Genomic DNA, 23,260 nt, shown 5'->3' on the forward strand with positions numbered 1-23,260 from the left:
TACTTCCATCTCCCCTCCTTATTTCCTGGCTAATCTCTACTCTTCATTCAGATCTCTACCTTAATGTCTCTTCTACAAGAGAAGTGGGGTTTATGCCCCCTGTGGAGTCAGGATTTAGATTCCAGATCTGATCAGGGCACCCCTGTTACATGATTTAATTGTAGAGTATACTAGACTTTCTAGTAACTTAGCACACTTATAAGTGGGCTTTTCAAAATGTTACTTGAATGAAGAAAAAGAAACCCTCCTTGCTGTCAGGCAGATCTCTTCTATGTATACTAAACACAGCATCCTCCTTTCTGACCCCAAACCTTGCCTTCTACCCTTGTCTCTGTGTAGGATGCCTTTCTCTTTCCCTCAGACTATTCTCATTAAGTAAAATTCACTTGATGTAGCATCTCTCCAATAACTATCTCCCAAACTATAACAATCTTCCTTTGTCTAATGTCTCATTAAATCTTGGTCACTTGCATTTACTCACATATTGGTTTACGCTGTTACTTAACTATTTTGTGAGTGTGTTCAAGCCCCCAAAACATTATAAAACTCTTGAAGATCAGGAATCACGCCTTCCATTCCCTTTTCATGTCTCTCAGTTCCTCCTTTGGGGCTGTGCAGAACATGGTCAACATCTAACAAATCCTCCATATGACAAAGTGTCTCCATGCAAAGTCACACCATCAACTTCTAACCTGTCCTAGAAGGCTAGTACACATCTGTGGCACACCACATCTCACACTGAAATCAGGACAAGGATCCAGGACAAGCCTTCCTTAGAATAAGCAGCTCATTCATCAGTGGTAATATAGACAAGTGTCTGCCAACAGATTTCTTATCTTCAGACAATTATTTCACCAACATAAGAACTGAGACAAAAATACACCAAGACATTCTCTGTTGGTCACTTATTATTTGCAAACTGACATATTCAGACTTTGCATTCCATGAAAACACATCTGTAGAACAAAACCCATAATTTGACCTCTATAATTCCAAAGAAGATGGGGATGTAGTAGAAACTCTTATACTAAAAGTAGATACTTCTGTGCTTTGGTTTCTAGACTTCAGGGATGGCCCTATTCTTTATGTAAAAGTGTGTGTGTGTGTGTGTGTGTGTGTGTGTGTGTGTGTGTAAGGAAGGGAGGGGAGGGGAGGCAGAGGAGGAAAGAGGAAAAAAGGAAAAAGGAGAAAAAGAAGAGGGCAGAGGACCGGAGGGGTGGGGACAGAGACAGAGGATGATACTGACAATGACAACTAAGACTAGGAGAAAGTTAAGGTCACTGATGATTAGGTAATCTAGATAGCAATCTTACTACTGGACTCAATTTATTCAACAGGTGCCTGTAATAGACATGTTATGTGCCAGACCAGTGTCCAGTGAAGGAAATACAAAGATAAACAGAAGGGGTCTTCAGGAAGCTTTCACTCTGGTACAGGAAGTAGGTGTGGGACAAAGAGGTAGAAACACTGTGATACATGCCAGCCCTGAGGTGGTACAGGTCCTTAGAAGCCAGATGGGAACCTACTCACTCTCCCTGGAGGATTCTGGAACAGCTTCCCAGAGAAAGAAACCAGGCTGGAGAGAGTGAGAGGAAATGACATCACCACAGAGGTCAAGGTTACTGTTTTCAAAACAATCACTCTAGGCCTCGAGCTTCTGCCAGCCAAAGCTCATTATTCACAGATGATCAAGTTTGTAAGGGACTCAAACTTTCTTGCCCAGTTTTCGATCACAGGCTAGGCAAGAGAAGCTGGAAAGGAAAATCCCAGTTCGTTCATCCTGTAGCTTGTTGGCTGTCCTAGAGAAAGAGCTGATGGGTGCCCCTTGACATAGAGTTGCATTGACAATGTTATATTCATAATTGACTTCGGGCCTATTTCCAACAATAATAATGAGAACAGCTAGTGGTCCAGAGTGCCAAGCGAGCACCAAACACTGCTGAGTGTTTTACAGTATTCTCTTCCTGGAATCTCTCAGGGACCTTATGAGGTAGTGATTTCCTCATTCCATAGATGAAGGGAGACAAGTTAATATTTAAGTGTCTGCTATGTTCCACGCACTAAACAAAGAGATTTATCCATATCATCAATTCATTTAATCCTCAGAAGAACTCTATTAATTAGGTACAATTACATTGGTTTTTATAGCTAAGGAAACTGGGGTTCTAAGAGGTTAGGTAACTTGCTTGAGGACACATAGGAGACAAACCGAGGATGTGAGCTGTTAACTAGGTTGAACCATATGAAACCACATTTTCTGACTGTTTTTGGTCTATTAGTATAGTTGCACAGGATTCAACCTAAGTGTTCCCCGATCCATTCACTTTCCACTATACCATCTCATAAAAGCACAGGAATTGGCTTTGTGTATCTTTGGATGGTAACAAAAAAGAAAGTAAAAGGGGTGAGGGAGGATGAGAAATCAAACAGAGAAGGTAGGAGAGCATACACCCCGTAACTAGATGCTACCTCAGTTCCCCTGAACAACATGGGGGTTAGGGGCACCTACCCCCTACACAGTTGAAAATTGATGTATAACTTTTGGCTTGCCCAAAACTTAACTACTATTAGCCTAATGTTGCCCAGAAGCCTTACTGATAATATAAACAATCAATTAACATATATTTTGTATGTTATATGTATTATATACTGCATTCTTACAATAAATAAATAAGCTAGGGAAAAGAAAATGTTATTAAGAAAAGCATAAGGAAAAGAAAATACATTTATAGTTCTGCACTGTATTTATCAAAAAAATCCTCATGTAAGTGGACCCACACAATTCAAACTATGTTGTTCAAGGGCTAACTGTATTATCATCTTGCCATACTTACTTGATCTCTTTCTGCATATGCCTCTTTTTTCCTGAACATTTGCATCCAGTTGCAGGCTATATGCATAATCCTTATATTATTCTTATAACTTTTCTAGGAGTTTGAAATTTTTCAAAATAAAAAGTTGGGTGGAAGACGGACTTCTAAAAGGTCCTGAACGGGGCGCGCCTGGGTGGCTCAGTCTGTAAAGCATCTGGTTCTTGGTTTAGGCTCAGGTCAAGATCTCAGTTTCATAGGTTTGAGCCCCACATCTTATCAGTGCAGAGTGCACTTGGGATTCTCTATCTCCCCGCCTCTCTCTTCCCCTCCCCTACTTGTGCTGTCTCTGTCTCTCTCAAAATAAGCTTAAAAAAAAAAAAGTCCTGAGAAAATCTTTTCTAAAAAGTTATTTCATTTACCTGAACAGCATTTTTGCACTGCCCAAACTCACTTAACTTTATGTGGGTAAACAATTACATCCAAAATTTATCCCATAGTCCTTATGGGCTGGCAAACTTTCTGTAAAGGATCAGATAGTAAACACTCTAGGCTCTGTGAGCCATATACCAACTCTTGTCTTATTTTACTTACAACCCTCTTAAAATATAAAAACCATTCTTAGTGAGAAAACCAGTACAAAAACAGGCCAAAGGCCATAATTTGCCAACCCCTGATATAGATAGAATTCCATAGAGTTCTATCTAAATAATAAAGTCATAGCCAGGAAACCAAGTCAGAAACTTTCCTTTCTGGAATTATTTCAAAACAGTCTGATCCAGGGACAGGGAAGTAGATGGCAGTCATCAGCAACACTGTACTGGGAGGGACTTCCTTAGGGAATAGTTATTTGCAGCCTTCCTTTTAAACCCTGAAGTCATATATTTGCCACATTTTGACCCCATTTTATTTACTGCTCCGCAGAGGACTCACATCATTTGATCGTTTAACCTCCAAACTTCAAGTACACACAGTTGGCAAAATCAACAGAGAAAGAGAGAAATGATTATAGCAAAAACACATCTACTAGAATTCTACTTGGCACACACAGAGTCTGGTTTGTACTTGCTATTACCGTGAGTTATACATTTATGCCGAAGTATTACTGAATATGGGGGCAGCCTATGCAAAGCCATGGGTACTGCACTTGACAGGCAAAGTCAAAAAAAGCTCCCAGGGTGACTCTGACACTACTCCATTTCCACCTTATATGCTGCCTGGAGCCAGTCTCTTCTCTCTTGTCTCTGTAGTCCTTAGTAAACATCAGCACCCTTGCCTTTGTCTCCATCTGGTTTGACGGCTGTACGTAAGAAAGCTGAAATCCCTACATCTTCTGCAGACTAGAGCCTCCTTAGCCTCTTCGCTCTCTCATGCTTTCACTCTCATGGGACTTGCCTTCTTAAGAAGGACCACCAGGCCCTTGATACTTACATCCCAAGACCACCAACCCCATGCAGTCCTCCTTCACACTCCGTCATGCTGAGACCCAGCGGTTATCCTCTGCACTGCCCTCCTCTGCTTGCTCAGTGTTTTCTGGCACCAATTCCATGCCACCATCACTAACCTCCAACCAAACCTCTTGCTTTTCTCTCCCACTGAAATCCCAACTGTAGGCACAGGACAGTCGTTTAGAGCAAAAGCTAAGGAATCAGACTTCTGAATGTAAAACTTTCTTATCTGTATAACCTCAGCCAAGTTATTGAATCCTCTGTGCTGCTCTTCGTTCCTCTGTAAAATGGGTATGATAATAGTTCTTACAGGCCACATGAAAGTTTGGTAAGAAGGGAAATCAGGCCCCAGGCACAGAAGGGTGACCTCTGTTTGATGAGAACTATGAATTTTTTTTCAGTCTCATAAACAACTCAGGAAATGTTTAGTGAACAAAGAGCATGTCTCTCCAGTTGCAACCACCATTTAGAGCTGATCTAACTCAGACAAAAAGACGAGAGTTTGCTGAACAAAAGGAATCATTCACTGATGCCGTTCATGTATTTTTCAACTGGGGTCATTACACTATTACAAGACACCAACTGCGCTTCTGTTTTGAAAAATATAAAGTTGAAAAACCCAACAATTTTTAAAAAGAGGGCTGTATGTTATGAAAGCCTGTCTCAGAAGAGCTGAATTGCTAGTTTTCTAAATCTGAAATTATAGGGATTTCTTCTTACGTTGTTAAACGTTGCTACATGAGTGGAGGTTTGGAGTTAGAACTCCTGAATCACCAGCATCCACGAAACTCCCTCTGCTTCTACAGAGTGGCACAGCCTTACACATTCTTCTCTACTCTCCAAACACAGGTGCTTAAAACCTGTATGGATCCACTGTCTGGGAACCCACACTTTCCTGAGACCCTCCAAACGGAGTTTCCTGCCTTTTGGTCCTTGCCATCAACCAGCCCCACCCCTGGAACAGGGCAAGTCCCTCTTCTTGCCAGATGGGTCTCTGGATACAAGTCCCAGAAAACAAACCTGCTGATCTCAGTCTACAGCAGCCCAGTATGCTCCAGCTTGGATAAAACTTAGCCATGCCCCCGCCCCGACCAAAGACGAGGGGAAAATCTTCCTCCATTGCTCCCAACCTTCAGTGCATTCAGCTTTTGGGCCATGCTTTTGTTTCTCATTGCTCTGTGGGTCCTGGACTTAGAAATCTGTTTGTATCTGGTTTCTCCAGCTGCTGACCCAGCTTTCCCTCAAAGCCTCTGACTGAGACTCATGCTACTGGCTCTTTTGATGCAGTTCATTTCACCTTAGCAACCTCTGCTGGAGCTGCCAGCTGGAGTCCCACAAGGAAGCCAAGACTTGACCCTGGTCCTCAGACTCCTTCAAATACGCCAGTGGGTCTAATCTTCCATGTGTAGAAGACCTAGACAATAACTCACTTATTTTGGCCGTTCAGTAACACTTGTCCAAGCCTCTGTGTTGGCCAGTTCACTCAGCGTCATTCTTGGCTGTCAGCAGTCCAAACCCTTTATAACTTAAAGAGGCCCCTGGCTATAATCTGTGCCTCTATCTTGGCTAACCATAATATTTCCTAGGCCCAAGCCCCATCCCTCCACCCCTAAACAACTCTAACATTCAGTAATGTGTTTGTGAAAGGCCAATGGATAGTGCCACTGCTCACATGACAGAATCCATCCTCTGACTCAACATCTTTATCTGGTAAGAAGCAAGTTCTATGCGTGCAAATGTCTCCAGACCCAGAGCTTCAGCTTCAGATGAGCCTTCTCAGTCTAAAGTCTGGCAAGCAATGCTACTCCTTCACAGATTTATTCACAGGAATATAGTGGAGAGATGGACGCCTACAAGAGTTTTTGAAGCAAATGTGAGCTAAACAAAAATTGGTACCAAAGACCCACTTCAACAGAATTAAGACAGAATGATGCACATAAATTAGATCAGATTGTGGCTAGTCTGTAACATCAGGAGAAGGCTAAGCCCAGAATCATTGGAGAAGCAGGTGTTAGAACACAAGGGAAGTGTTTGGAGTCTGCCTGGGTTTATCTCTGGGGAGATGCTAAACTAAGTATGGTTTATGTAAGAGATGAGCTCAGATTTAGATTTAATAAAGGGAAAAGAGGCAATGAGGGAAGTAAAGTATGAGAAGAGAGAAGAGGCTCCACAGGAAGGAAGGAATGGAAACAGCAATCAGGGCATGTTAATTTCTCTTTGAGGAAAAAAGGACAGTAGGGAGCAGGAAAAAAATGCTGGCATGAACTGTGTTAAAAAGTGCTGCCTAATAATCAACATTTGTATAGCAAATGTAATTTTTCAAAGCACCTCACCCACATTATCTCATTGAAATTCATAAAAAGTTTATGAAGTAAGCAAGAGTTGTAACTTTTCATTACCATTTTAGAAAGAAAAGATTGAGACTCAAGAAGGTTAAATGATCTAAGGGGTACAGTAAGACTTGCATTTCTAGTTCTCAGGCTCCAAAACCGGAAGTCTTTCAACGACATTGGTAGGTCCCAAACAATATTCTGGAAGTCGCCAAAATAAAGGTGCATTCTATGTAATTTCACATCCACAAAGTTCAAGATATAAGGCAAATAAATGCTATGGTGATAGAAATTAGAACAGTGTTTTTCTAGAGGTGGTTGAGATGGATTGGGAGGGGACAAGAGGGCATTTGCTGTCCTATATCTTCATCAGGGTTTAGGCTACATGCATGTACACAGTTCTCAAAATCCATCAGGTTGTATATCTGGAGCTGTGTTTTTCCTGTGTGTACATTTCACCTCAGTGGAACAAAAATCAGTATCTGAATTATAGAGCCTATTAAGTTCAAGTTTTGAGACCTTAAAGTGTATGTTCATCCATCTCTAAGTGTTAAGTCTCTAGTTTATTTTGTGTCTAGAACCACTTCACAGCAAGTTCTTGAAACCATCCCCACAGCCGCGCTTTATGACAAAACCCAGGTTCAAACCATAAAAGTTAAACATGGCAGTTATTGTTCACATTTGAAATTTGCCAGTAGCATAATATATTCAAAATGCGTCAGGGGAGCAAGCCCAGTGAGGAACATTAACTGCCATGTTTTAAGAAGTTGTAAGTAATTAGATGCATTGCTTCACATGGTACAAATTGCTTTTGCTTGGGGGATACAGGGGAGAAAAGCTGCTACTTTCACTACAAATGGGTCCACATCCTTCCAATTACCTGGGCTCAGATTCCTACATTATAAATATTGGTTGGAGCTGAGTAGCAGCTACCAGGTACATCTTCTTTACCTGATTAGAAATGCCACAGTCCCCATCACTTCCCACCTACCATACACTAAAGCTTCCTCACCTACTTAGGTTTACTGCCTAGCCCAGTGATTTTTTAAAATCTCAGAATCAAACTATGAATAAAATGCAAAACAAAATACGAAGCTTTACAGATGAACTGAATAGTATTGATGATTCTTCTTGAGCAAAACCAGTTGAACAATAGGCTATACTTACTCGCAGAGAAGGATTCCATTTTCTAACCCTGTCCGAAAATCTTTATCACCAAAACTTCTGCCGGTTACTTGCTGGAAAAAAAAGAGAGAGGGAGAGAGAGAGCATAAATTTTTCTTTTTTAATCAAGAATTTCAATGATTTTTTTTTTTTTTTAATATTTAAGAGGCTTGAAATAACTGGTGGCATTCCAAGAATGGAGAAAATCTGTTAGGTCTGAATTTCCTTTCCATGTGTAGTTTGCTGAGATCAGCTAATCCTAAATGTAGACCATTATTTTGAAGCTTTTTCCTACCCAATTCCTTAAATTGTCTGTTCTTCCTGATAAGGGTGTTACTTTTAGGGTTTGGCCATGATAAGTCAAGGCCACAGCCTCAATCCACACACTTTCAAAAAAGCCTGCAGAAAGCACCACCTAAGGATAAAACATCTGTTTGTTAAAATATTATTGGGGGTGGGGGGAGTAGTGGGGAAGATACAGACACCTATCCTCAAGAGACAAACATCAAGACAGGAATATTAAAGCCAATATCCATACTAACTTGGTGTGAAAGAGGAAAATAAAAGCTGGAAAGGAATGACTAACAACACAGGACTGATGACCATTCTTGATACCTCTGGCTCTCAGCAGCCCTTTGCCCTAGGCACCTAGGGCAATCATTTGTTCATTCAATAAGTATATATTGACTATCTAGAATATGCCAGGTAAATATGTATACTAAAAACCCTAAAGCAACCTTTAAAACAGCAAAATAAAAAGTTACAGTTAATAAGCTTAAAAAGGAAATAAAACGGAATCATAAAAAATACTCTTAACAATGAAAAAAGACAGAAAAAGAGGAAAAGAGAATACAGAACATATGGAATAAAAAGTAAATAACAACACAATAAACTTAAACCTAACCATATCAATAAGTACATTAAATATAAATGGACTAAATATCCCCGATTAAAAGACAGACATTGTCATATTGGAAATAAAAAATAAAACCGAACTATGTGGTGCCTAGGAGAAATGCACTTTAAAGATAAAGAGAGAAGTAGATTAAAGATAGAAGAATAGAAAAAGATAATAACATGCTAATGTTAATTTTAAAAAGCTGGATATTAATATCAAAGAAAATTTTAGAAAAAATAATAATACCAAGGACAGAGAAAGTCATTTCATAATGACACAAGGTTTAGCTCATCAGGAAGACATAAAAATCCTAAACATTTTTACATTTAATAAAAACTTCAAAATACATAAACCAAAAAAAGTCTGTGAAGAGAAATAGACAAATTCACAACTAGAGCCAGAAGAATGTTCTCTCTTTCATAACTGATAGAACAGTAGACAAAAAATCAATAAGGATATAGAAGACTTGAACAACACTGTCAACCAAATTGACTTAATTAACATTTCAACAATACTTCACCCTACAGTAGCAGAATACATATTTTTTTTCCTAAGTTCACAGTGAACATGTATTGAGATAGACCAATTTCTGGGTCTGTAAACAAGTCTCCACAAACTTAAAAGAGTTCAATTCATAAAAAAGCATGTCATCTGGCCACAGTGGAATTAAATTTGAAATTAGTAACAGAAATATCTTAGGAAAAAAATCCCCAAATAATTTTAAACTAAGTGACACAATGTTAAACCTATTGATCAAAGAAGAAATAAAAAGAAATTAGAATATATTTTATAATGGCAGAATGTGACAAAGGCACTAAAGCAGTATTTTGGGGAAATGTATAGCACAAAACACCTATATCAGAAAAAAAAAATCTCAAATCAATAAATTCTGCTTCTACCTTAAGCAAATTAAGCCCAAATTAGGTAGGAAAAAAAAGGAAAAAAACTATATCAGTTGAAATCAATCAAACAGAAAACCAAAAAGCAATACAGAAAAAAATCAATGAAATGAAAAGTTACTTACTTGAGACCAGTAAAATTGAGAAAACTTTAGCCAGATTGATACATCTTTGGCTAATAAAATCGACAACCTTTGGTTTTTAGCCAAAAAAGAAAGACACAACTTACCAACAACAGGAATGACACAGATGATATCATTACATATTTTATAGACATTAAAAGAATAATGGGGGTGCCTGGGTGGCTTAGTTGGTTGGGCGTCCAACTTCGGCTCAGGTCATAATCTCAGTTTGTGGGTTTGAGCCCTGCACTGGGCTCTGTGCTGACAGCTTGGAGCCTGGAGACCGTTTCGAATTCTGTGTCTCCTTCTCTCTCTTCCCCTCCCCCACTTGACCTCTGTCTCTCTCTGTCTCTCAAAAATAAATAAATGTAAAAACAATTTTTTAATTAAAAAAATTAAGAGGGAACATTACGAATAAATTTATACTAATACATTCACCAACTTAGATGAACTAGAGAAATTTCTTGACACAATCAACCAAGTTCATTCAACAAAGAAATAGGTAACTTCCCCAAAAGAAAACGTCAGGCTCAGAAGGTTTACCTGGAAAATTACAACAACTATATAAGAAAAAAATAATGCAATTCTACACAAGCTTTTCCAAGCAACTGAAGAGGAAAGCATACTTCTCAATTCATTCTATGAGACCAGCATTACCTGATTCCAAAACCAGACAAGAATATTATTACAAAATAGATACACACACACACACAATATGCCAACATGTTACCTCTTCATGGTGGAAAGCAGGTGTGATTTTTATTTTCTTCTTTAAATTTTCCCTATTTTCCTAAAACGTTGTACAATTAATACACACTACTAATCATCAGAAAATCCAAACAATATTGTTTGTTTGATGTCTGTTTTTTATTTTTTTAATGTTTACTTATTTTTGAGAGAGAAACAGAGAGAGTCAAGCAGGGGAGGGGCAAAGAGACAGGGAGACACAGAATTCGAAGCAGGCTCCAGGCTCCGAGCTGTCAGCACAGAGTCCAGGGCGGGGCTTGAACCCACAAACTACAGATCATGACCTGAGCTGAAGTCAGATACTTAACCCACTGAGCCACCCAGGTGCCCCCATTGTTTGTTTTTTAAAGAGCAGTCTAAGGAAACTAAGTGATCCCAACTCTTGTAAACCATAGTTCAAATTGTATTATAAAACATCCTCATTGCCAATCCCACTAGAAAGGCAAATCACAAGTCAATAAAATGTATGCCTGAAGGAAAGAGGAAGGAAGGAAGGAAGGAAGGAAGGAAGGAAGGAAGGAAGGGAGAAAGGAAGGAAGGAAAGAAGGAAGAAGGAAGTCCTTTGTTAATATCTTCTCATTCTTATTTAAGGGATGGTGAGAAAATGTATAAAAAGTATTTTGTATTTACAGTTTGTAAAGAAATAAATAGGAAAGATGTCCTTTACAAAGCTAAGATTTTAAACACAGACTTTAAACATTTTAGCATTTTCTTCCTAAATCCTAATTTATATTCTCAAAACACCACTAATATTTATAAAACTGACCCCTATTCACCAAGAAGTCATTAGAAAATTTTGAAAACATTTTCCCCCAGGTCTTTACATTTTTGTTAAAATTATTATGTTCTAGCACAAATGGTGCTAACTAACAATGAAACCCAAGAGAATTTACCTACATCTATTACAGAATCTCTGGCCAAGATAACCCAGGCCCCTTTCCATTTATTGAGCCATAATGACGGGCAGGGCCTAGAGATAGAAATACAAATGAGACATGGTCACTGCATGCAGAAGGCTCACAGACTGCAGAGGAGAGCAGATATCTAAATTCATACCATAAACAGACAGTAACAGGACCATTAAGATTGTAAGAAAATATTGGTGGTCCATGGACCACCTAAAGTGCCCATGTACTATTTAAAACTATATTGTATATGACATGTAGCCAGTGAAATATTGCAAGTAGATATGTTTAACAGTCCCAAGTCAGCCTGCTAATCCACATCCTCCAAGATGTAGTCTGATTAAATTCAATTTCCTAGACTGCCAATTCTGGAGATGGGAACAAACGCCATGCATTTGGAGGAAGGTGATCATTTCTGCCTCTATTCTTTTGCTTCTGTCCTTGCTCCTGCGTCTACAGGTCCCAGCATAACCTTCTCACTGCTCTCCACTGACTTTAATGTCTCCCTTTCTTCCAGGGCCACGTTATTTAGTATAGAGGTGTCTAGATCTTTGTTGGGAGGGTCATCAGTGGAATAGACCCCAGAAATTCAACAAGGACCATGCCACTGAAGAGTTAGGTTCTTAGACTAGTAGCAGCAGCATCTTTACCTGGAATTAACATTAGAAATACAGACGATCAGTCCTCCCATTCCTATAAGACCTACTTAATCAGAACCGCATCCAAAAAAGATCCCCATGATTCACATGCAAAGTAAAATTTACAAAGCCCTGAACTAGTATACAAAAGTAAGCCAACAGTTCAGAATCAGAAAAGGAGGACCTTTAACTGGAATCAGGATTTTGAATGAACTGTCTCAACAATGCCTCTCAGCAACATCTTTATCATGTGTTTACAATGCCACACATTTATTTTAACTCTAAAGACTAATTACTATTCCCTTAATGACAGCATAAGCCATTGCTATAAAAAAACAATATGGCTGCCAAGATTCAACCACCATTACCAACAATCTGTGAGCAAGGTAAGGGAACAATAACCACCCACACTCTTCACTAACCTTCCCACCTGGATTTCAACTGACTAAGGACTCTCAATAACCTCTCAGACAAGGCGCTGGCCAAGCCATGAGCTCCTTATGATTTTCCAAGGACACAGAGCAGGATGGAAAGATCTAGTAAAGTTCTTAAAGAGAACCTGAAAGGGAGACCTGGGACATGGAGTGGGTGGTGAGAGAATCCAGGTTCAGGAGCATCCCAGGACTAGCAGTGGAAGAGCAACTTGAAATGTCAAGAGCACTTTATCATTTCCCCTAAATCCTGCTCTCCCCGCGCTGCTGATCCTCACCCATCTGATCAATTAATCCTTGCAGCTTCATCCTTGCAGTTGTTCAGCTTAGCAATGCTTGACCCTTACCTTTCATACCAATCACACCCACCAACAAATTCTGTTGATTTTCCCTTCAAAACTTATCGCGAATCCAACCACTTCTCACTGCTTCCATGCTACCACCTACTCCAAGCCACCGCCATCTTATACCTGGATAAGTCCCTTACCTGGCTTCAGTGCTTCTACCTTGCCTCCCTTCCATCTATTCTCAATAGGGCAGCCAGAGGAATCCCATAAAGTTGGATCATGTCACTACTCCACTTAAAACCCCTCAATACCTCCTCATCTCACTCATAGTAAAAGCCAAAGTTCCTTCAGTTCCCTGAAGGTATTCACCAGAAAAACAAGCAAACAAGCAACAACAAAAAAAAAACTGACAGGAGCACATGGACCAAACCCTAGACACCACCATGACGTCAAGGCTGGCCATAATGAACATCTCCCCATTCAAAGAGATCCTCAGAAACACTTATGGTGGCAGTTATATCCGCATCTACGTCCCCTGTGCGTTTCAGGAAAGCCCAATAACAGATTTCTTTCCTGCTTTATGGTTCAGGGTTAATTCACTTTCATTACTAAGCAAAAGATTTGCTATTTACAGCAATGGAGGGACATGCTGTAAGTGTCAGATTAAAATACTCAATGAATGGATAACTTACCGGAACATTGATTGTTTTAAAGGAAAAGGAGCACTTCCATGTATCTTAGCAATTAACCAAAAGCAGAAGCAAGAGGACATCACAATGTGTCATCATACTATTTTATGCACGTAATTATGTTTTTAATTTAATTTAATTTTTTTCCAATTATATTTAGTTCTTTTTTGAATTTTATTTTTTATTTTTTAAAATTTACATCCAAAGTAGTTAGCATATAGTGCAACAATGATTTCAGGAGTAGATTCCTTAGTGCCCCTTACCCACTTAGCCCATCCCCCCTCCCACAACCCCTCCAGTACCCTCTGTTTGTTCTCCATATTTATGAGTCTCTTCTGTTTTGTCCCCCTTCCTGTTTTTATATTATTTTTATTTCCCTTCCCTTATGTTCATCTGTTTTGTCTCTTAAGGTCCTCATCTGAGTGAAGTCACATGATTTTTGTCTTTCTCTGACTAATTTCACTTAGCATCATACTCTCCAGTTCCACCCACGTAGTTGCAAATGGCAAGATTTCATTCTTTTTGATTGCCGAGTAATACTCCATTGTATATATATATACCACATCTTCTTTATCCACTCATCCATCGATGGACATTTGGGCTCTTTCCATACTTTGGCTATTGTTTATAGTGGTGCTATAAACATGGGGGTGCATGTGTCCCTTCAAAACAGCACACCTGTATGTCATGGATAAATGCATAGTAGTGCAATTGCTGGGTTATAGGGTAGTTACATTTTTAGTTTTTTGAGGAACCTCCATACTGTTTTCCAGAGTGGCCGCACCACCTTGCATTGCCACCAACAGTGCAAAAGAGATCCTCTTTCTCCACATCCTCGCCAACATCTGTTGTTGCCTGAGTTGTTAATGTTAGCAATTCTGACAGGTGTAAGGTGGTATCTCATTGTGGTTTTGATTTCTATTTCCCTGATGATGAGTGATGCTGAGCATTTTTTCATGTGTCAGTTGGCCATCTGGATGTGTTTTTTGGAGAAGTGTCTACTCATGTCTTTTGCCCATTTCTTCACTGGATTATTTGTTTTTTGGGTGTTGAGTTTGAGAAGTTATTTATAGATTTTTGGATTCTAACCCTTTATCTGATATGTCATTTGCAAATATCTTCTCCCATTCTGTCGGTTGCCTTTTAGTTTTGCTGATTGTTTCCTTCGCTATATGCACGTAATTATTAAGTAAGCTCATCTGTATTTGATTTCCCTCTCATTGATCTGAAAGGTAATTATGTTTCTGAGTCTGTTCATGTCAATGGCACTACTCTAAACCATTCAAATAACTGAAATATGGAGGATTTAAAAAAAAGTCTAATAAAAATCCACAGAACTTTATGGTGATATTTTTATGATGTGTTTATAATGTAACACGTTATATATCAAAATGCTACACTTTGCTAATTACTTTGTTACCACTGTTATTAATTGCCATGAATAGCCAAAGATTGCCAAGAATCAGTCTCTCAGCCTGATCATTACCATTTATACAAACTGTATTTCAGAAATGTTTTCATAATCTTCAGGGTTTTTGTAAATGCAATCTGGTGGGTAAACTGAAGTCCACCAATAAACTGTAAGCCTGAAGAGGATTTTAATATTCTTTAATGTTTTTTATTTATTTTTGAGAAAGAGAGAGCATGAGCAGGGGAGAGGCAGAGAGACAGGGGACAGATCCAAAGTGGGCTCTGTGCTGAGAGCAGCAAGCCAATGCGGGGCTCGAACTCACAAACCATGAGATCATGACCTAAGCCGAAGTCTGATGCTCAACCGACTGAGCCACCTAGGTGCCCCAATGAAGAAGATTTTCAATAAATGTTGGAAACCCTATTATAATGATCTTAAGAGGAGATTCTATTGGCTGACAAATAATGGTCCCTGGATTCAAGCAATTGAAGAAAATACAGAATTTAATATGGTTGACTTAACTTTTGAAAACCATGGATATTTTCTCTAAATTGCTGTACAAAAACAGGTACATTTGATATTACATTATTATTTTGTTTATTGTCCAGCTCCACCCAGTCAGGTGAGAATGGGAAATTTTCTTTGTTCTCTTCACTTTTGCATACTCTGTGCCTAGAAAAGTACTTGGCTCACAGTAGGTACTCAATAAATATTTGTTGAAATAATAATAATTTAAAAAAGGTATGCTTTCAGAAGGTATTGATTTCCTACTATAAGCAGTAAATGAAAAATAATACCTCTTTAAAATTCACCAAAGAAGATTATCTGTGGCTTATTATGCTCCCTTGTCTTCTGATCATATTTGACTTATTTAATAAAAAAGGACATTTCTGCATATTTTCACACTTAAATTGCAAAATAAAACAGTACAGAACTGCTCTTATTTTTCACATTTACTGAGAAACAAATCCGCTGCTATTTCCGTCTCCTTTGTGGGGTTGCTAGAAAAATCAAACCAAGTTTCTATGGGAACTCTTCATAAACAATCATAAGTCATATTCCTCTGAACCAGAATTAGCAGCTAACCAATCAATCATCTACTGAATACCTATTTCATCCCAGGCAAAGTAATAGGTGTGTGTGTGTGAAACCAAAATAACAAGCTCTGTACCCTACCCAGTAAGAGTCCACAATCCAAGGGGAAAGATCAAACAGTATAGTAGGTGTTGGAAGAGAAATATGGACACAGCTCTGCAAGAGCAGAGAGGAAGCAATTAACACAAATTGCACAACTAAAGGAATAGTTGAAGGATAACAGTTCACCTTCACATACTAACTACCGTATCACATCACTCTCTGTTCTAGATGCTCGCCAAATATTATTTTATGTAATCCTCGTAACAACCCAGTAAGGTGGATCCTAGGACTATTATTACCATTTTAAAGTCAAGGAAACCTGGACACAGAAAGGTTAAGTAAGTTGCCCAAGGACACAAATCTACTAAATAGGAGAGCCAGGATCGAACCCTGGTAGTGTGACTGCAGAGTTCATGTTCCTAAGCACAATTCTGTGCAGTATCTGAGCAAAGGAATGAACTCTCTCTGCCTAAGACAGTCAAGAAAAACCTTTGGGGAGCTGACATTTGAGTTGGTCCTGAAGGATAAGAGGGATTCTCCAAAGTACGAAGATGAAGTGGGACACTCCAGGCAGACACAAAGACTTGTATGGGTTTCTTTGAGCAGAGAGGAAAAGTTCTAAGGGCTGACCACAGGAGGGAGGCAGGTGGGGAGGGGCGGGGTGGTAGAACATGACGTGCCAGAGTGAGCATGGCCCAGACAGTAAAGGATCTACGTGTTACAATTATGGGTTGTACTCGATCCTGAAACAAAAGAGACACCCCTGAAACAAAAGAAGATGAAGGCAAGGGTGTGGTTCTTTGGCAATCATTCTCCCCATTTCCCACTAATTCTCCATTCCCAAAGAGACAGTCTCAAAACGACATTTTGCTTGTTGCTCTCAATTACTTCCTTGCAGATTCTACCACCCCCATTTAATATAGAATGGCTTTGCTTTTGGAATCACAGTGCGATGGAAACCATCTGGCCAGACCTCCTTTAGGACCACTGCTTCCAGCCTCCCACACATCCCTTTATATACAGTACCTACACCTACCTTTTCATCCTTTCCTCAAAAGGAAGAAATATACCTTCTCTTTCCTCTATCAAGGCTCTGGATGCCATCCCTCCCCTTCCCCAGGTGCTTACCTTACCTCTTGGTCCACAGCATTCTTTACCTCCCTGCTGGTTGAATGAGTTCCCTCTTCTCCTAAGAATGCTAATTCAATCTAGCCCATCAACTATCCTGTTTTTCACAGTCCAAACTCCCTCTATGAGTATCCAGTACCCATTGCCCTTATCATCATAGCTCAGGTGCCTACAAGCTGTCCACGTTTAATTCACCGAAAATTCTTAGAGGGTTGAGTTGAGACTCATGAGTCTGACCCTGAGCTCCACAAGCACAAACTAAATTATAAGTAGATTGATGAACTTCTTTTAATCCTCAGCTCTCCTACTTATGAAATGATACTTATACCTACTCCAAAGGTTTTCAGGAAGAGTAAGTGAATTAGTGTATGTCAAACCCTTCCCACAGTACCTGACCCACAGCAAGAGTTTGGTCAATCTCATTGTTAGTATTGGCAACAATACTGGAATTAGATCGCATTATTGACTTCTCTTTTTCCAGTACTCTTTACAGGTCTTTCCTCCCTGATCTTAATTGATGCCATGGTTTACTGGTTCTCTTCTTAAATTCTAGTATTACCATACTGTCTGATCCACTGAGACATTTGCTCTGCTGATGTGCATCAAGGCCCCAGCACCATGACAGTCAACCACTCACCCCTGTTTGGATCACTTGCATGTTCTAGGCTTTTCCACAACCAGACACTCCTGCTTTTCTTTCTACCTCAGTAGAAAGTAAGCATTTCAGTAAATACCCCATCACTGTAGCCTTACATACATGTACCTCATTCATCTCCTACCTGTACAACATGGTTCTTTTTCTCCTTTCTTCACGCTGCCTTTTTCTCTCTCTCTAGCCACACATTCCCTTCCCTGGGTAGCCCCATGCCTTTAAATACGTCACACACAATAACTCATAAATTGTTATGAGTTTAAATATCCCCCCTTTAAATATCTTGCATATCCTAACTCACACACTTTCCTAGGTGGTACTGACCCTTCCCCCTTGAAGTCAAAATGAAATCACCCAATTTCTTACTTGACTTCTCCACTTGGGTACCTAATGAACAAGATCAAAAGAAAATTTGTGATGTGTGTCCCCTGGTCCAACCTGTTCTACTCCTGGTCTCTTCCATATCAAGGGAAGGCACCACCATCTCCCATCCCTAAGAACACAGAGATGCATTTAAACCATCAAGAAGGGCAATGCTTCTCCCTCTAAATGTACTTTATGCCTGCTCTTTCCCCTCGTCTCTACACCACCACACCAGCCCAAGCCTCCACTGAATCTCCTCAAGATAACAACGGCAGCCACTGCCGTGATCTCTCTGCTCCCACTGTGGCCCTTCTGCAAACCGCCTCCCATGCAGCACCCAGGAATCTTTCTATAGATCCATCCTGTGTCCCTTCTCATTACCCAGAATAAGTCCAAGTCATATATACAACCCCTTCATTTTACGTTTAAGAAAAGTAACATCCTGCAAATTAAGTGACTTGCTCAAGATCATACAGCTAGCTATCAGCAAGGATGAGACTAGAATCAGGCCTTCCTTCACCCAGGCCAGGGTTTCACTGCCTCATCACACTGCCTTCTGAAGTCACTTCTTGTGACACTTACACTGCCATACTCTCTTTAATAACAATAGCTTCTTATATCCATTCAGTTTGAGTTGGCAAAGAAACAGCACAGAAGTCCAGGCCTGAGATTATTTAATCAACATTATCAGACCATGATCCTCTCCAGCACTAGATCTGAGCGCTTAATACTGAGGATAATAAAATGCAATCTGCAGAATCCATTTATATTTTCATCATGTCATCAGAAAACCAGAAGGCGCTGTTTATAGCCACAGATTGAAAGACTCCACTAAAAAAAATACATAATTAAGAATACAGGCAATGCTCAAAAGCACCCTGGGAGCATTAAATCCTCTGATCTAGCCATTGTATGCTTTAGACACAGAAAATGGGTCAGTCCAGGAACATGTGAGTGGGTTTAGCAGTAACTGTGTTTGCACATCCTCAAGTTGTTCTTGCCTTACAAAGACACAGAACAGAAGCTGCAAAGGAAAACAACACTTAAAGTGAGCTTTAACACAACAAAAAGTGTTAGTGACTGATTTGAGAGTAAAGAGGAAGAAGAGTCCAGAGAGAAAATGGCTAGTGGAGGGCTTCTGGGCTATGTATGTTGTCTCCATTTCAAAGGGCAGAGGCATGCTTCAGCCATGGTGTTATTTTTACCTGGCTATCATGTTTAGTTCCTTAAATAAATACTTCAGTTCTAGACTAATTTTGGTAAATCAGTGTATGTAACTGTCATCTAGTGCTCAGCACAGTGAAGTATAAAACCTCTGAATTAGGCGAAGCTGGGTCCAAATTTCAGGTCTGACACTCAGGAGTTACGTGACACTGGACAAATGGCTTAATTTCTCAGACCTGCTCTCGTCTTTTTTCTTTCTTTTTTTTTTTTTTAATTTTTTTCTTAATGTTTTTTTAATTTATTTTTGAGACAGAGACAGAGCATGAGCAAGGGAGGGGCAGAGAGAGAGGGAGACACAGAATCAGAAGCGGGCTCCAGGCTCTGAGCCATCAGCACAGAGCCCGATGCGGGGCTCGAGCTCACAGACTGTGAGATCATGACCTGAGCTGAAGTCGGACACTCAACTGACTGAGCCACCCAGGCGCCCCAGCTCTCTTGTCTTTAAAAGACAGTTGCAGGAGCCTGTTACAAATCATAAGTGAAAACCATCTAGTAGGATATTTAATGCTGATCAGAAGTTCTATTACTTTTTTTCTCCAAGCTTTATATCTAAGGAGGAAAGAAACCCACAATTTAAGTGTCTAAATCAAGTGGTTGCAATTTTTGTTCAGAAACAGTACTCAGGAGAAAGTGAGTATCGCTGGGGCAGACCAGCCATTCATTGGTAGATGGATCTGGGTTTGTAGGTGCTGGGTACAAAATCACACAGGGAAGTCAATGTGCTAACTTCCTATCCACACGGTTTGGATTAAATGACACCATGAGAAAGCAATTGTGCAAATCCAGAATATGATAATTTTATAAGAAAATTGACCTTCAAAAAGCCAATATCATGAAGAAAGGGGAGGGTTGCTATTATAAAATAAGAGACTTAAGGTACAACCAACTGCATTATTTGCTCTTTAAGGAAATCCTAGTTTATTATTTTTAATGTTCATTCATTTTTGAGAGACAGAGAGAGAGAGACAAAGAGAGAGAGAGAGAGAGAGAGAGAGAGCATGCACAAGCAGGGGAGGGGCAGAAAGAGAGGGAGTCGCAGAATCCGAAGCAGGCTCCAGGCTCTGAGATGTCAGCACAGAGCCTGACGCGGGGCTCAAACACACAGATGGCGAGATCATGACCTGAGCTGAAGTCAGACGCCCAACCAACTGAGCCACCCAGGTGCCCCAAAGGGAATCCTAGTTTAAAAGAAACTTTATAGAAGACATTTTGGGTACGACCAGGGAAATCTGAATACATACCGGTGACCTGATAATACTAGGGCATTACTCCACTTTATTAAGACTGACAGTGGCCTGGTTATGGAGAAGAATGTTATTACACTTTGGAGACGCACACTAAAGTATTTAGAGGGAAAGAGCGTTGATGCCTGCAATTCATTTTGAAATGGTTGAAAAAATAGTTGGGGTATGTGTGAAAGTATGTGTGTATGTGTGTATAAGAGGTAATACAGAATATGTTTGCAATCATTGAAACTAGGTGTAGTTACATGGGTTTCTTTGAACTTATCTATCTTCTTCCCTCCCTCTTCCTTCCTTCCTTCCTTCCTTCCTTCCTTCCTTCCTTCCTTCCTTCCTTCTTTTCCTTCTTTCAAATGTTTCAAAAATATTCATAACAAAATGTTGTCTGGGACTAGGACTGAAAGTCATTAAGCAGTGCCCACAGAGTACTCAGGTCAACAACCTGACCAGTGCTTCCTCCATTCATTCATTCACTCATTCATTTCCCTGGAGCACTTTCTCTTATCTCTACACTGATGACAGTCACTTACCAGTTCACTATTGGTCATTTCATTTATATTCAACCCACTCCCTCACCGGCTCACTACACAGAAATGGCGCTTGCCAGCCGTCAAATCAATGACGTGAGCACTGAGGATGGGAAGGAAAGAGAGGTCAAGCCCCTTGGCTTCCTGATTTGGGGAGGAGAACTAGAACCAGAGGCCCTGCCAAGTACACACAGTCCTGTGACAGTTGTAGAGCTGTGTGAAGAACTGATCGATTTCACCATTTGATATTCTAATAAATGAATACTTTTTAGCTAAGAATCCAAAGTAACCACAAAACTGCTGTACTTCACCAGTACTTGGCATTTAAAAAGGCATCTAAGTTAAGTTAGAAAACTACTAGAATTCACCTAAACAAGTTATTAGATTACTAAATGAAAATAAAACATGGTGAAAAAGAATGAGATCTTGCCATTTGAGACAACGTGGATGGACCTAGAGGGCATTATGCTAAGTGAAAGAAGTCAGACAGAAAGACAAATACCATATGATTTCACTTACATGTGAAATATAAAAAACTAAACAAATGAACCACAAACAAACAGAAAAGAAAAACCCAGACTCTTAAATACAGACAACAAACGGATGGTATTCAGTCGGGGAGCAGAGTAGGGGAAATGGGTGAAATAAATAAAAGGGATTAAGAGATACAAACTTGTGGTTATAAAATAAATAAGTCACAGAGGTAAAAAGCACGGCATAAGGAATATAATAAATAATACTGTAATAATGTTGTATTGTGACAAATGGTGACCACACTTATGATGAGCATGCCTATCGTGAATAATGTATAGAAATGTCCAATCAATACGTTGCACACTTGAAACTAAGATACCATCGTATGTTAATTATACTTTACAAAATGATGAAATGCTCATTATACAGATAGGATGACCACACAAATAGCCTATCCTTTGAGAAGTTTGTATGGCTTGGGCAACACAACTATGAAGAAAAGAAAGTGACCAAGATAAATGTCAAGAGCCATCTCACTGGGGAGAGCCCAGGAAGGGCTTCCAAGATGGCAAAATTCTACTCCTTGATTTGGATCTACTTCTTGACACAGGATTCCAAGACTGTTCATCTTCAATAATTAACTGAGCTCTGTGTTTGTGTCATGTGGTTTTCTATAATTATGCTACATTTTACAATTTAAAATATTTTAATTTTTTTGTTTATTTGTTTGAGAGAGACAGAGATAGTGTGAGCAGGGGAGGGGCAGAGAAAGAGAAAGAGAGAGAGAGAGAGAGAGAGAGAGAATCCCAAGCAGGCTCTGCACCGTCAGCACAGAGCCCAAAGTGGGGCTCAAACTCACGAAACCATGAGATCATGACCTGAGCTGAAATGGACACTTAACTGACTGAGCCACGCAGGCGCCCCTACAATTTAAAAGATTTTAAAAGGGAATAGGCCAACCTCCATCATGACTCAACCTCATTTCTTTTTTCTCTGTTTAGTAACTAAAGCCATTTTCCATTTGGTTTTACTTAGAGAATTTTGGAGTGGGAAAGTGCCACTTTCCAAAGGTTTTTCACTCAAATGAAGCATAACTCCATGTAATAATATTCCTCAAGTTCACTGTTAAAATGGTGGCTGGGATCTACACATGCTCTCTGCATAGTATATTTTTAAAAAAGTATTTGGATATCAGACAAAGGAGCCAAAGTACTGTTTAGCTTTGAAAAATAAAAGATACATCATCTTCTGCAAATTTGCCATGTGAATGGCTCTAGGCAGGCACTTGGTGTTGGGAATGGCCACAGTGCCCCTCACTCCCATCTTATATCAATGGCACTTTTGTTTGAATCACACAGTTGTCTAGTGACACCTACTCAGCGTTGGTAGGAGGCCAAAAGTCAAGACAACAGGGTTCTAGTCACAGGTCTGCCAATAACCAACAGCTTCTAGCAAATCACTTCACTTCTCTAAGTCCAAGACAGCCCTGCACAAATCTATAAGCCCTGCACAAATCTATAGGCTTTCTGAACCCTCTTCCACCCTACCCTCTCACCTTGAAATTTAACAGCATCTTTTACTGAACCCTAACTGACTCGTGTACTCCTCATCTCCCCATGGCTGGTTACACAGGTTGTGCCCTGGACAAGGGTGCCCAGCCGAGGAGACAAGTTGAGGGTAAGAACCAGCCTGGGCTCTCTTTATCAAACCACACCAACTCTTCTGAAGGGAAAGT

At 39.8% G+C, this 23,260-nt stretch overlaps 1 protein-coding gene across 15 annotated transcripts in view; it reads right to left on the minus strand.

Annotated features, from left to right (window-relative positions):
- Positions 1-23,260, minus strand: part of LIMCH1 (LIM and calponin homology domains 1) — a 326,428-nt gene that overhangs the window by 191,950 nt on the left and 111,218 nt on the right. For all 15 annotated transcript variants that reach the window (XM_042936513.1, XM_042936500.1, XM_042936499.1 and 12 more), the window contains exon 2: positions 7,756-7,826. In XM_042936513.1, the coding sequence (XP_042792447.1) occupies positions 7,756-7,826 (71 nt within the window). The remainder of the gene's footprint in view (positions 1-7,755; positions 7,827-23,260) is intronic.

The sequence above is a fragment of the Panthera leo genome, chromosome B1, assembly GCF_018350215.1.
Source record: "Panthera leo isolate Ple1 chromosome B1, P.leo_Ple1_pat1.1, whole genome shotgun sequence".
Classification (NCBI taxonomy): domain Eukaryota; kingdom Metazoa; phylum Chordata; class Mammalia; order Carnivora; family Felidae; genus Panthera; species Panthera leo.